General features: G+C 32.8%; 3 protein-coding genes across 3 annotated transcripts; all 3 read right to left on the bottom strand.

Annotated features, from left to right (window-relative positions):
- Positions 1 to 2140: 2140 nt before the first annotated feature.
- LOC109172668 (GDSL esterase/lipase At4g18970-like) lies at positions 2141 to 3623 on the bottom strand. Its single transcript, XM_019321875.1, has 4 exons — positions 3571 to 3623; positions 3265 to 3475; positions 2748 to 2994; positions 2141 to 2502 (listed from the first exon to the last, which is right to left on the bottom strand). The coding sequence occupies exons 3-4, from the start codon at positions 2926 to 2928 to the stop codon at positions 2273 to 2275; spliced, it is 411 nt and encodes a 136-aa protein (XP_019177420.1). The 5' UTR covers positions 2929 to 2994; positions 3265 to 3475; positions 3571 to 3623; the 3' UTR covers positions 2141 to 2272.
- Positions 3624 to 7359: 3736 nt separating this feature from the next.
- Positions 7360 to 8223, bottom strand: LOC109172498. The gene has a single exon (XM_019321653.1). It carries the CDS (start codon positions 8221 to 8223, stop codon positions 7360 to 7362), a length of 864 nt encoding a protein of 287 aa, XP_019177198.1.
- A 3800-nt stretch (positions 8224 to 12023) lies between these two features.
- On the bottom strand, positions 12024 to 12914 carry LOC109172497. Its single transcript, XM_019321652.1, has one exon. It carries the CDS (start codon positions 12912 to 12914, stop codon positions 12024 to 12026), a length of 891 nt encoding a protein of 296 aa, XP_019177197.1.
- Positions 12915 to 14275: the final 1361 nt, after the last annotated feature.

The raw sequence follows: 14275 nt of genomic DNA, 5'->3' as shown, positions 1-14275 counted from the left end.
GATATATAGTTATAATTTTTTTTTTTTTTTTTTTTTTTTACAAAAACTCTAATCGATGCATAATTATGATTATATAGTTATGCAAGTCTGAATAATAGTTATGAAGTTATGGATATATAGTTTTGAAATTATGGATATAGTTCTCTGTGAACAAGGACTTTAAGAATTATGAATATGGAGTTATGTAATTATGAATGTCTAGTTGTGAATTATGAATATATAGATATGAAATTATTAATGTGTACTTATTATTTCTGAATGTACTGTTGTCAAATTATGAATATATACTTATGTAATTCTAGATATATAGTTATATAATTATGATATATAGTTATGAAATTATGGATATATCCTACTGTTTGAATACGAAAGGAATTCACCGCCTAACGCTTTAACAACAATCCGAACAATTTTTTTTTTTTGTAATGAAACGACGTCGTTTTATAACCGTGTGCACCATGCACAGCATAATGATTGTACCTAGATGATGAAGCCCATGACTTCTTTGTTGGGCTTCGTTTCGTGACTTCTCCATCTATATTTGGACAAAATATCCCTGTCATGCCCATGGTTGTCATTTGTCAAGATGCAATGGATATATATATATTTGATTTTTTTTCTTGTTTTTATATTAAAAGGTTTATTTAAAATTTTATAGTTCTCTTTTCTAATTGATGGTCATGGTCCTTCAGCTAGATATTGAAAAGGCCATACCTGGACAATGGTCATTTCTGCCCATCCATAAACGATTGACTAGATGGATCGGAGATGAACAGATGAACCCTCAAAAGTAAGTAAGAAAGGTCCATTCTGATCCCATGATTGATTTGGAGGACTGCGAGGCCTAAAACCCTTAACCTTGAGTGGGGCCCTAAGGTTGGTCATGCAAATACTATTGACAATACTGACCAAACGGCCCAACAAAGTGTTGACACATAATGAAAAATGCAACATGGTACGACTATCGCTACCATCTATCACAAAACTTTTTAGAGTTGATAAAAAGTTACAGTACATGAATTGGACAACGTAAAAACTTAAATCTAATTTATTGTTTACCAAACGAAGTTGTATTTTTTCTTAATTAACATTACACATATCATATTGTTATATCTTTATCAAATTATTATGTCAAATTAAGTGCATTTAATGCACCCTATGCCTGCAGATAATCAATTATGACTTTTGTTAGCAAATGAGCTATGGGCCATCCTCTAGGCTTGTATATTGGCCCCAACTTTATTTCCTTATTAAGTTGACTAACCACACATATTATTACCCCTACAATGTTTTAATTTGAAGTACATTTACCATTCTTGTCAAATATCGTAGATTTAGTTGACTTCTGGCTTAATATACTCGGCTTTATATAGGCTTTTTTTTTTTTTTTTTTGGTGAGAGCTTTATATAGGCCTTTTTAGTTTAATATTTCTATTTTTATTTTATACATTCTTTTGAACTAATTTTAATTGAAGTGTCAAAATTAATTTTATATGCGTTTTTTTAAGTTAAAAGGAAAACTTACAACTATTATTTTAGAGTGCGTATTGTAAAAATCTCTCTTTTATGTAATAGCCTATAAACAATACATACACTGATTGTAAAGATGCAGCAGAATACTAGGTTGTACGTCTAGTACTTTGTTTTGAAACTTGCAGGAATAATCCTAATTTATTATGGATGCTTGGGTTAGAAAAAAAATTTCAGACGCCTACATAGGTTTGGTTATCAATTTTTTTAAACAGTTGATAACTTAGTTTAAATTAGATATAAATTATTAATAAATAGGAAAACGTTTAAAATAAGTTCTTATTTTGAAAATAAAAATTATTTTCTTTTAATTCCCCCCAACTAATAATTTTTACTGTAGTAGTAACTAGTAAGTATTTGATTTTGACAATTTTGTAATGTTGAATATGAATGTAATGATCATATATTTGACATATTAATCAGTTATATATAAACTTTTTATGATTTTTAGATTATTTTTAAAATATTAGTAGCAATTACGTACTTTACAAAAAAAAAAAATGATAGAAATTTCAAATATATATGTTAAAGATTAGTGTACTTAGTATAATTAATATACTAACAAGTGTTTCAAAATGAACTTAAGCAAATACAATATAATATATTTCAATTATTAAAACATCATTCTTTTAGTTTGATTTAAACTTATCGTCCATAGCCTTGACTTGAGTATGCAAATATTATGTCCGGATCGTTTTTTTTTTTTTTTTTGAAAACCTGAGACATATACTAAAATACAATTTTAGAACTGAATATCAACCAATTTCCCAAAAGGAATGGGTCTAGCAAAATTGTTCCCTCCGGTGACCAGAAACTGCGCTGCTATCTTTGCAGCCTTTTGGGATGGATGAACGTAATCGAAATATAAATATTCATCACGCTTAAGGCATAGGTTAGATGATGGCTTGCGGCATGGCTTTCTTCCGTTGTTGGGTCCCACTCCACAACATGCATCTTCAACATTCTTAAAACCTGCACCGTACCATACCACCAATATATTATATTATATTATATATATATTAATATATACCTTTGGTCATCCTCAAACATACTGTCAAACTGTCAAGTATTTTCAAATGCACGTATTTTTAAAAATCATTAATTTTCAGTCTTTGATCATCTATTCATTTTAAGATAGATGGACAAAGTTCTCATCTGGAGTTGTTCTCATTTGATCCTCGGGTATATATTCATATATAGGATGGTTAGTTGCTTACCATATGTACTGGGATTTTTGATAGCAGAGATGGTTATAGAGTAAAAATCTCCAAGAGAGTAACGCACTCCAGGGTTTGTTGAGCTAAAGTTTTGGAGAAGGGTGAGAGTGGAAGCTTGGAAACTTCGAGCTGCTTCATTCATTGTTTCATTACAAGCTCCACCATTCATGCTGCGAGTCATAGGCCAGCTTCCGATGGGTGGTATGCCGATTATACCAAACTTTCTTGCCCCCACATCATATAAGCTCTGTAAGTAAACAAAGAAGAAAGAGTTGGTTTGAAGAACAGATGTTACTGTTAAAAATTATGGAATTTTTGACGACCTGAAAGTGATTTTAAATCAAGTTGAAAGTAAAAAGTTGTCGAAAATAGCAACAAAAATTTTTCCGGATACTAAAAGTGGTCGGAACAAGGACTTTCGACTTATTTAAGATCAGTTTCAGGTGGTCGGAAATTCAATAATTTTCAGCAGTGTGTAATAAAATGGGAGAGATAGAGATCGAGGCGGGGATTTGACCTTTAATCTTTTGGCATAGGCAGCGACGAGTTTTTGAATGAATTGGTTTAGGGATGTATTGGGCGGAGGGGAGTTAAAGTAGGCGGAGAGATCATTGCTTCCGATGCTTATGAGGTATAGTGATGTTTTGATGAGAGCCGCAGCTTTAGCGGCACCTAATGCCTGTGTCAGGTTGCGGCTAACACTTTTGGCTGAGTGGAATAAGGCGCTTCTGCATATATAATACGGAGTAATAATATATGTAAGAACCTATATGTTCTGTTTGACAGAGTTTATAGCTTATTTTAAATTATTAATAAACGTTACAAATGTTTTAAATCCAGTGTCGTCCAAAATTCCAGCGCCACCCGACGCAAAGCTCACACCCTGCTGAATTTTGGTCCGGAAGTCCGCCTGATTTCGGACTAATTTGAGGAAAGGTGGAGGACTTTCACTACGAATACCCATCAAATTCACTGCAAATTAAAAACAATCCAGTCAAGTTGGTTAGACGATTGACTTGGTAATAATAACTTCAATTCCCAAGTGAGTCAGGTCTATTGACTTTCTTGGTTTTAGACTATTTTTAACTAGGACAACCTAAGCTGGTTTACTTCTTTGTTATTCTTTATGGACTAGACTAAGAATACTGAAACTCGATCACTTTTGGATAGTGGGTCTCAGTCACTCAAAAAATTAAAGACAATAAATTAAATAGGTGTGTAAATAAAGGTGTACCGATGAAATCAACAAGGTTATAAGCATTGCTGAACCTTCCGGTTGCAGTGTTGTTAGGAAAATCAAGGCCGTACCAGGGTTGGTTAGCCGTGGCGAGAGCGCCGGGGAGGTAATTGTTAGTTCCGACGTCCACCACAGAATCGCCAAATATAAAAGCGCAGGCTTTTGGCTGCGCTCCGGCGAGCAGCCATGACGTACAAAATGCATGCAGGAACAAAACAATTCGGAGTCGGTTACTATTGTGCTTTTTAGCCATCAAGGCTCTTACTTAATTTCTATTATATCTGAATATCTGATCTGATAGATCTGTGTTATTTTGAGTGCATAAATGTATAACTAATTAACCTGTAATTTATACCAATAACTTCACACCCTACACTATAGACTTTTTGATTTAAAGTATATATGAAAGAAGTGAATAAATAAATGGCCGGCATCCTCCTCCTCACGCAATCCTCTTCTCTATAGCTATTAATTTTTGGCCAATAACTTCACCCTCTACACTATAGTGTGGGGAATGAATTCATATAAGCTTAAGTTGCATATATTGTTAGTTCAAATTAAAAAGGCAAATAAGTATGATTCAAACCTATAAGGTTACTGAATCAACATGTTAATTTTGTTGAGATTGTCCTAAATACAATTTTGATTATGTCTAGTAACATAACTGATAAATCAATTTTAATCGATCAATATGCTACTTTAAAAATTTGGTAAAATAATTTTTACATTAGCTGATTGGGGTAATAAGTTAAAATTTAAAAAACTAATTAAGAAGAGTAGAGTTTTTGGTTAGTTTATATAGCCTTAATTATGAAATGACCATTTTGTCATTGTTATCAACTTCACTATGGAAAACATTTAAATATGCAAACCTAGTAAATTTTATAAAATCAACGAAAAGGTTAAATTTTAAATTTAAACCGTAAATACTAGACCTTAAGTAGTAAAAAATAAACTACTAAACTAAATAAAACCAAAATTCAGTAATAAATTGTAAAATCGAAACCCCAAATATAATGCATTTTTACATTTTTACAAGTGCAATTAATGCCAAATATGCAAAATGTTACTTATTTCACCATTGTCATCATTTTTACAAGTGCAAACTGTTGTAGAAATATCTGTTTTGACTTCATTCTTAACATTACACGTGTTGTTATACCTTTATTAAATTATTAATTAACTCAAATTAAATGTTGCATTTAATGCACCTATGGATAAGGACCAACCTCTAGCTAGGCTGAGATAGGATTGTATATTCGTACCTCAATTAATTAAATTTAATTATTTAAGAGAGTAAAAATATCAATTAGTTAACTGATTATATATATTAAATAAAGAGAGAATAGAGATTAACAGTTTTTTTTTTATCAATGAATATTTTTCTTTTTTTTTTTTAAAGGTTAAATTTTATAAATTTAGATATTAAAAATGACTTGATGTATCTCAAAACTATACAATCCTATCTTCCTCTAGAAGTTTAGGCATGTATAATGCATGTGTCCAAATTTATTTCCTTATTACGTTGGCTAATTTGAATTATTAGTGGTTTATATATATTTCTCACTTATCATATACGTGTTCTCATTTGAAGTATATTTTATCATTATATTCCTGTTAAATTTTAATTTGTAGATTTAGTTGACTTTGCTTCTAGGTTAATCATTAATATAATGTACTTAATTGGCTTTACAAAATTACACATAGGCCTTTTAGTTTAACATTTTTATTTGTAATTTATAGATTCTTTAGAACAATTTTTTTTTTAATTCAATTGTCAAATTTAATTTTATATGCAATTTTTACATACACTTGATAGATGAATAAGGCATGTTGAAATTGGTTTAAAATTTTCACAAATGGGAGGCAGAAACGCCGAATGCAATGTCCAATTATATTGGTAAGGTTTATTATAATAAAATATATGTATATTGTAATAATTGTGATTAACCAATAATTAGTGACAATGAGTAAACATTTATAGACATGAAACTAATACAATTAATTAGCGATGTAGTTTCCAAGAATGACATCCTGTTCCCATGTCTGTATCATTATCATTGGATTAGTATTATAATTTAATCCCAGTATTTCTACCCCTGCTCGTGCCCACATGACCGTACGTACATAAACATGATATAATGTTCCTCAGTACAGCCATTAGTACCCTTCCTAACCATGTTTAATATAACGTTTGAATCTTATTTAAAATTTTAATTATGCGAATTGAATGATCTGTTCCCGTTAATTATGCTTTCCTTAGCTTAAACATGCATGGTATTGGCTGTGTTAGATATACCCCGTACGTATTGATATAATATGTATTGTATATTGTATATTTGTATTAGGTTTTTTTTTTTTTTTTTTTTTTTTTTTTTTTTTTTGTATTAAAACTTAAGGACTATCTTTTTGACTCTATCTTTGACAAAAATTTCTCTTATGCTTTTTCAGTGAGCATGAAGTCACACTTTTTCTAGCCATGTATCTTTGACAAAAATTTCTCGTTTCTCGTATGCTTTTCTGGAGAGCATGAAATTCAATCCAGTCACACTTTAGCCATGTAGTCCGGAGTCACACAATATCCGCCTACACTGAGACTCGAACACTAAACCTCCCACATAAGAGATGGGACCGGATACCAGTGAACCACAAGTCACTTGCTACATCTTTACTATGTTGGTGCATGAACCAATTGGCTCTGGGCCTTTAGTGAGTCGGTCCACCACTTGTTGAGAGTCGTTTAAAACATGTAATTTCTTCTTTCCTACCGCCCAAGCCCATTTAAGACCAACATAGACTGCCCAGAGCTTACCTTCTGTTGCATGGTTAGTCTTGGTAATGCAATTGAAACCACCAATTGTATTAGGATATTTGAGTGAATACCTTCTACAGAAATTAGCACACGATGTTAATTAGGCTAAATAAGTAATAAAAATGTTGGTCAGACTTAAAAGGGTTGAGTCTAGTATAATGTTATCAAAACGTGACGTTGACTTATATGTTAGTATAAAGTAATAAAATTGTGTTGCTGCTACTGTTTATTACTTTTAACGTAGTGATAAATTTTGCATCATAACATCAAATTACTGTAAAGAACAAGTAAAAATAATTATAGCTGGCAGGGTTTTTAATGCACTTAATAACGCAAAATGCTTAATTAGACTTTTACAAGTTAATATATAATTTTTATACACTAAGACTAAATATTACAAATAATATTTGAATTGTAAATAATTTGAGTGAAATCAAATTAACCAAATGAAACACTTAATAATAATGATTTGTAACGTATACAGATTCTGATTAAATACAAAATTTGTGGAAACTATATGCATGGTTATTAACAAAAGATATATATTCCATTGATCTTTAAGTTTAAGGTGTAAGAATGTTAAGAAGGACAACTCTGTGCTGAATCAATAGTCTCTGAAGGGAATGAATCTCAGACTCAAGCTCTTCAATCCTCCCATGAACTCCCTCTAACATTTTCCTATCAACCTTACACTTTCTGCTCTTCATATGAGATTTCAGAGCAAAATCTACACACTCCACTTCATTCATGCACATTTCTGTGTCTACCCTAGCAGCCGTTGATGATCCTGTCATCAGCTTGGAGATCAACGGTGTCCAACGCCTGCTATTTGCCTTTGAAGACGATGAAGCATCAACGTAGGATAAAAAGGAGCCAAGAACAGATATACTAAACACACACACTCTTTTCAACATTATAGTATGGTCTTCCATGTTGTTTTTTCCATGCAAACACGATTGTTCTTTGTTCTCCATTTGTTTTAGTGCCCGGATGCCCTTTCTCACCTCCTTCTTAACCTTCTTCCTCAACCTAAGATAAGTACTAATAACGCTTGCATCATCTTCGCCTTTTCTTCGCAGCCCGGATTGAAGGTTTTGTAAATTTTCCTTCATTGCAGAGTATAGCTCTCTAATGGCGCCACACGAGTCTAGCAACCCGACTGAAACCTCGAGTGCCTCTTCCACTATCGCCCCGTTCTTGGCTTTTCTTGCATTTTCTGATTCAAGGAGACAACATTGTACAATGTTGTATAGTTCTGCAAGTTGCAGAACATTAGATTGAATGGTTTTTTCTGAGTTAAAAGAATCTGAAAAGGGAAATTCTAAGGTTTTGAGGTTGAAAGAATCAGGCTTTGGGCGGGAAGGCAAGCTAATGGATCTGGAATGAATCTGGAATCCAAGTTTTGCTGCAGAGGAATCATCAGCCATTGTTGAATCTTTGTGTTTTGGTCTTAAGGGTTAAAGGTTTGATGTGAAGTGTGTTGAATTCCGAATGAAAATGATGGATAGAATGTAGTACGTACTTATATGTGGTTGGATTGATGAGGAAATTAAAGAAATAAAAATAATGCATGTGATTTTCATTCAGTGTCTGACATGAATTCTTGGCTAACAGCAGGCAATATCAATTTCTTCAATCTGGTGGTAACAGAATAGGCTACATGCGGATCGGATCAACTATATAGCCTACCCGTTACAACAGAGAGATTCCCGACCTTAGATCAATATTTTTCAGTGTGAAAAATGTTTAATTTGTTCAATTCCTTTCTTTGTGGATGTTTAATCTAATTGATTATATTTGATGGTAGTTGAATATCATAATTATATTTAGGAGAATCAAATTTTTTTACCAAAATCATTCTTCATCATATGACGTTGTAGTATATAATTCGTATGTTATTAATTAATAAGTACATTTTTTAAAATAGTAACAAAATTATCATTACACTACAAATAGTAATTGACTTGTACAAGTATAGACCATATTGAGCAAGTTTAGACTCTCAAAAAATAATAAAGTTTACTCCACAGGGAGTAAGGTGATATATTATTTTTCTTCATTATTAATAATAAAGTTTACTCCACAGACCACAGAGAATATGTTGGCAGCTCCAATGATTAGCGGAAAGGAGAGTGATGAGAATTCGGACATGAAAAGCTGGCAGTGTGTTGTTGCCGGCCGAATTGGGGAAAGCAAGCAGGCCATAGATGTTTATTAAATTAAAAGAATTTGTGCGAAGGGAAAAGAAAGAAACATTTGCAGATTAGCCGCTGCCATTGACATAATTTTATTGGTTGCGGATCTGATCTGTGGTCTTTAAGGAGACAACAATGCCTTTTAAAATGTTTTTAGGAATTTGGTAAATAGTTGTTAGCTGATTGGGTTATTTGAGTTTGACTAATTGATTATATTAGTTGATTCTAGAAAGATGTTTGGTTAATTAGTTTAATAGCTGATTACATACAAAATGATTTTTTCAAAAAACTGATAGCTGCTTTGAGAAACTCTTTGATGCAATAAATTGTTACAAAAAGTTAATTAATCGAATCAAATATTTTTTTTAAATGTTTAGTAATTTTAATAAGTTTAATAAGTTTTAACCTAATGCAAATATATTCATCTTTATCAATAGTATAACACTAACCCAAAACTTCAAATTTCACATCTTCATCTTTCTAAGCATACCATACATTTATTATAAACAACAAATTAACTCGTAAATATAAATTAGGTAGCGCGAATCTCTTCTAAATTAATTTTTTTAAAAGAAAAACAACAACAAATTAAATATTAATTATATTATACCCATTGATTAAGTTGTTGATAGGAGCATTAAACCAACTTAATTAGTGATCGAACATCTTTGGACAAGACCCTAGAACAAACAAAACTATGTTATTTCAGAAATGGTCACCATGTCCACATGATCCTGTCATTATCATGTGATTACACTAATTTAATGTTAATTAATGTTTTTGTTAGCTTTCTAGAGAATTAAAAAGAATCATGCTTGACCCCATACGATGTTTGTTACACAGTGTACATTAATATATACCGAAACGATGAAAAACAAATACTGAGGAATGAAGACCATGTACTGCATGTATGATTGTATGTTACCAATGAATGTTGAATATATTATCTTATGCAATTGTCGGTCTACATAATTGAACAATTATTGTTGCTAATTAATTAAGGAGGTTTCAAATAATTGATATACGTATTTTAATATTTAATATTAAAAAACCAGATATTATAAATGTAAAGTCAGATTTCAATCATTCATTTGATTCGATTACAATTTAGTTAGATCCCTCCTAACCTAATGTTATTCTCCATATTCTGTTACAAACAAAATAATTATCCTTGTGCAGTGACCATGCTAATTTTCTTTGTATCGTTCTAATTGTATCAAATGTTCTCACAGGGACACAAACAAAATAATTATAAGATACTTTTACGTAGGAATGGCAACATATATGGTACCTGTCCGTTAAATTTTTGGATATATATACACACACACACATATTGGATACCGAGTATTCTATTGCTACCTGGCCTGAATATGATTAGCCACTGCTTGAACCCATCATATTAGGGTTTGGAGGGTTAGGTATCTCAAAATACGTTACTCATTGTCATTACTAATTTTATGTATGACAATAAATTTTGTTTTATATCATATTTTAATAATAATAATAATAATAATTAGAGGTTTTTTTATTCATATATAAATTAAAATTGAATCTTGATCACTCAAATAATTTATTAAATCTCCAACCACTACACCACACTATTTATTTTTTAATATTACTATATTTATTTTAATATAAACATTAACATTGAAAATCTCCTAAAATATGTTCTCATAAAATAGAAGTCCTTCGGTTCTAAAATAAATATTTAAAGAAACAACAACAACTTCTTCTTCAATACAATTAAGAGAAAAGGGTCAAATAAGCCATTAAACTTTGCTCCAAAGGTCAATTAGCCCCCTAAACTTTACAAAAGTGTAATTAAACTCTCAAACATGTCAAATTGAGTCAATGAAGCCCAAAAACCGATAAATCATTTCAATTCCAGCAACGGATTCTGGTCACCAGCAACCGGCGAAAAAATCCGGTCATCGGCGAAAACATCTGGTCGTCTTCCACCGGAGAAGACGACCGGACGGCCGCCTTCTCCATTGGACAAATCTGGCTGCCTTCTCCAATGGAGAAGAACGACCAGATCTGGCCGTCTTCTCCATTGGAGAAGACGGCCGTCTGGTCGTCTTCTCCATTGGAGAAGGCGGCCGTCCAGATTTTCTCGCCGGTGATCGGATTTTTTCTCCGGTAGCCGGAATTCCTCGCCGCCGGAATCTGTCACCGGAATTGAAATGACCTGTAATAACATGTCATTTATCAATTTATGGGCTTCATTGATCCAATTTGACATGTTTGAGGGTTTAATTACACTTTTGTAAAATTTAGGGTGCTAATTGACCTTTGAGGTGAAGTTTAAGGGCCTATTTGACCCTTTTCTCTACAATTAATAATAATAATAATAATAATAATAATAATAATATTATTATTATTATTATTATTATTATTATTTTATTTATTTATTAATTATTACTTGACATAAATAAAAACTTTGATTTATTTATGTCAAGTAATATAATAATGTTTTGGAAAGAAAGAACTTTCAAGTGTTTTAGAACTAAAAGAATTTTTAAAAAAATTATTTTGAAGAGAGTTTCCAAGTATTTATATTAAATAAAATAATAAATATGTCAATTAATTGATAATGTGGTGTAGTGGTTGGAGACTTAATAAATTAATTAAATTATTAAGGTTCAATTCTAACTTGTTATATTTTTAAACCTCCTATTTAGATGAATAACATGACAAGAATGAAAGTACCATATTTGGGAAATAAATTCCACTAAGATTATATTTTGGAAAAAAAAATAAAAAAAAAAATTGCCAAATTACATTCATGAAGGATGTGTTGCATTTTAGGTGTTAATTGCAGAAAAATGGGAAACTTTTCCAGAAACTAAACTCACCTTTAACCCTCCAAATTTTTTCTATGGAATGATAATCAATGATGTCAAAATTGCTAAACATTAACCAGAAATTGATATATACTGCTACAAAATTGGGTTCCTGAAAGTGAAAGGCAAAAATCTTTTGATTAGGTTGCCCCAGGAAGTTTGGACTGTACAATAATCTGTTCTTACATACTAGCAAGTGAGGATATTAAGAAGGGAGACTCTACTTTGGATCAAGTGCCTATACAAGCAATCTAAACCAGTTTCAAGACCTTCAATTTCAGCATCAAAATTCTGCAATCTTTTCCTGGCCATTTGTAAATCACCATTAATCTTGATGATCCCTTGAAGAGAAGCAATAGTAGCATCAACACTCCCCAGATTGCCCCCGACCATTTCGCTGCTGGGGACTGCTGATTTGTTGAGCACAAGCCTGGATATCAATGACCACCCACTGGATTTATTGTTCTTTACAGAAGGGCAGGAGAGGAAAGCGAGGACAGGCCGGAGGGCTGAGATGGTAATTGCAGACACTTCTCTCATCACCCTGATCACCATTGATGAGTAAACATCGATTTCATGGAAGACAGGTGGTCTATTCTCCATCTGCTTCAGCCTTCTCAGGCTCTTTGTTGCCTCTTTCTTCACTCGCTTTATGAAACTCAAGAAATCAGTTATGTCACCTTCGATGCTCGAATCTCCTCCCTTTCTTCTCAAAGCTGATTGGAGTTCTTTAACTTTATCCTTAACCATGCGAATCACCCCTTGGATGTTCCCACAGAAGTCGAGAAAAACAAGGGATCCCTCTAAAGCCTCTTCAACTATCGCCCTGTTTTGTTGCAGAAGAGCTCGTTGGGTGCTCGGAGACTGCACTAGTTCTTGAAGAGACTCGTATAGCTCTGCTAGCATGAGAAGACCAGCTCGTATGGACTTTGAACTCGGAGGAGAGGACGAGGTTGTCTCCCATGTTCTTAGTTTGTCGAGCTCAGCTTCAATGTTTTCGGGTGTAGGGTATAATCTTGAAGGCAAACTTATAGACCTGCCATGATACTGCAGACCATGGGAGGCAGATATGGCTTCCATTTCTTGGTGGAGAATACTGAGTTTTTGAGGTGAAACTTGGGAATGGAAACAATTGTGATAAAAGTCTATTTTATAGCATAGCACTATCCATGGGGCCATTCCTTTTTGCATGTGTCATCAATGTAATATTGAATTCAAACATTTGACCACATGGTTCTGGAGTTTTATGCTCCTCTTACCTCCCAACAATATAGGTTGCATGATTCCCTCTACCAGAAAAGTAGCAGATTCTATGAATAGTTTAACACCTTATGGGTAAAGGTGATGTTTCAACAGTAATGGCTGGCATTGTATTTATGTCTGAGACATAGAACCAGGACCCAATGTATCCAGTCCTCATTTTCATGACTTCTGAATTTTTTATTTTTGGTTTTCTTGCCCTGTCCACAAAAGGTGAAATTCCATTGCCTCAATCCGATAAGATAATGGAGAGGTCTACCACATCGGGTGTGTAACTCCATCCTGCGACTGTCAGGGCTCGATCGACGATCATGTATCCTTACCTATAATCTACCACCCAGAAACCAACTGAACCAATTGAGCTGCTCATGTGGGCTATTTTTGGTTTTCTTCATAAGAGGATGAAAGGAATATAATCCAAGGGTTGCATTTAGCAACAACTAGGATTGGCTAGTGAGCAAGAATCATTTATTAGCTGGAGAACAGGGTTTCAAATGGGAATTACTTTTAAATCTGATTGAATTTGGATTGAGGTGGACAACAGTTTGTGTTCTGGGCAGACAAGATAACTCAAGAATAATCCCATATCTTGGAAATTGATCTCAGCAACAAAAAATAGGCATAAACAAACATTTGGTAGGGAGGTGAGTGGCAACTTGTAGGAATCATAAAAAACACAGAACACAAGAAAAAGTCGGGTTGTGCATTGCTAGAAAGGATATCAAAATCTGAAGTTACTTCATACACCAAAAAGCATAGTTCTTTGCACAGACACACAAAAACTGGGCAGGAATCAAGGAGCAGATGTTTATAGTAAAAAATGTCTTTTAAGCAGTAGATGGTTAGGTTGGCACCAATCATGAATAAACGCCGAAAATTAACATTAATAGAACATGGGAGTATAGTGGAGGTGGTGAGTGTCAGAAACCAGAGTGTCACAATCTTATCTCTATGGAGTTATTCAGTGAATGGAAACATTGAATGCAGAATATATTTCCCTCTGACAGGGGTGCTCAAGAAGAAATGAACATTTAAATCAGATTATCAGAATGGCATGTTCTATGGTGCAAGTAGACGTTTATAATCATATCTTCTAAGAAAGAAAAGATTAGTATCGTTTTTCATCTCACTGCAACTAATCCACTAGAGCAATCTAGTATGTGACTTAGTTCATGTCTATA

This window comes from Ipomoea nil, unplaced genomic scaffold (assembly GCF_001879475.1).
Source record: "Ipomoea nil cultivar Tokyo-kokei standard unplaced genomic scaffold, Asagao_1.1 scaffold0418, whole genome shotgun sequence".
NCBI classification, from domain to species: domain Eukaryota; kingdom Viridiplantae; phylum Streptophyta; class Magnoliopsida; order Solanales; family Convolvulaceae; genus Ipomoea; species Ipomoea nil.
The sequence above is the reverse complement of the archived record's forward strand: the minus strand, read 5'-3'. Positions and strand labels throughout refer to the sequence as shown.

Coding starts and splice junctions, on each gene's coding strand:
- LOC109172668 (XM_019321875.1), bottom strand. CDS start 2,928: ATGACTCGCAGCATGAATGGTGGAGCTTGTAATGAAACAATGAATGAA. Junction 2,503..2,747: donor CAAAAATCCCAGTACATATG/GTAAGCAACTAA, acceptor GGTACGGTGCAG/GTTTTAAGAATGTTGAAGAT.
- LOC109172498 (XM_019321653.1), bottom strand. CDS start 8,223: ATGGCTGATGATTCCTCTGCAGCAAAACTTGGATTCCAGATTCATTCC.
- LOC109172497 (XM_019321652.1), bottom strand. CDS start 12,914: ATGGAAGCCATATCTGCCTCCCATGGTCTGCAGTATCATGGCAGGTCT.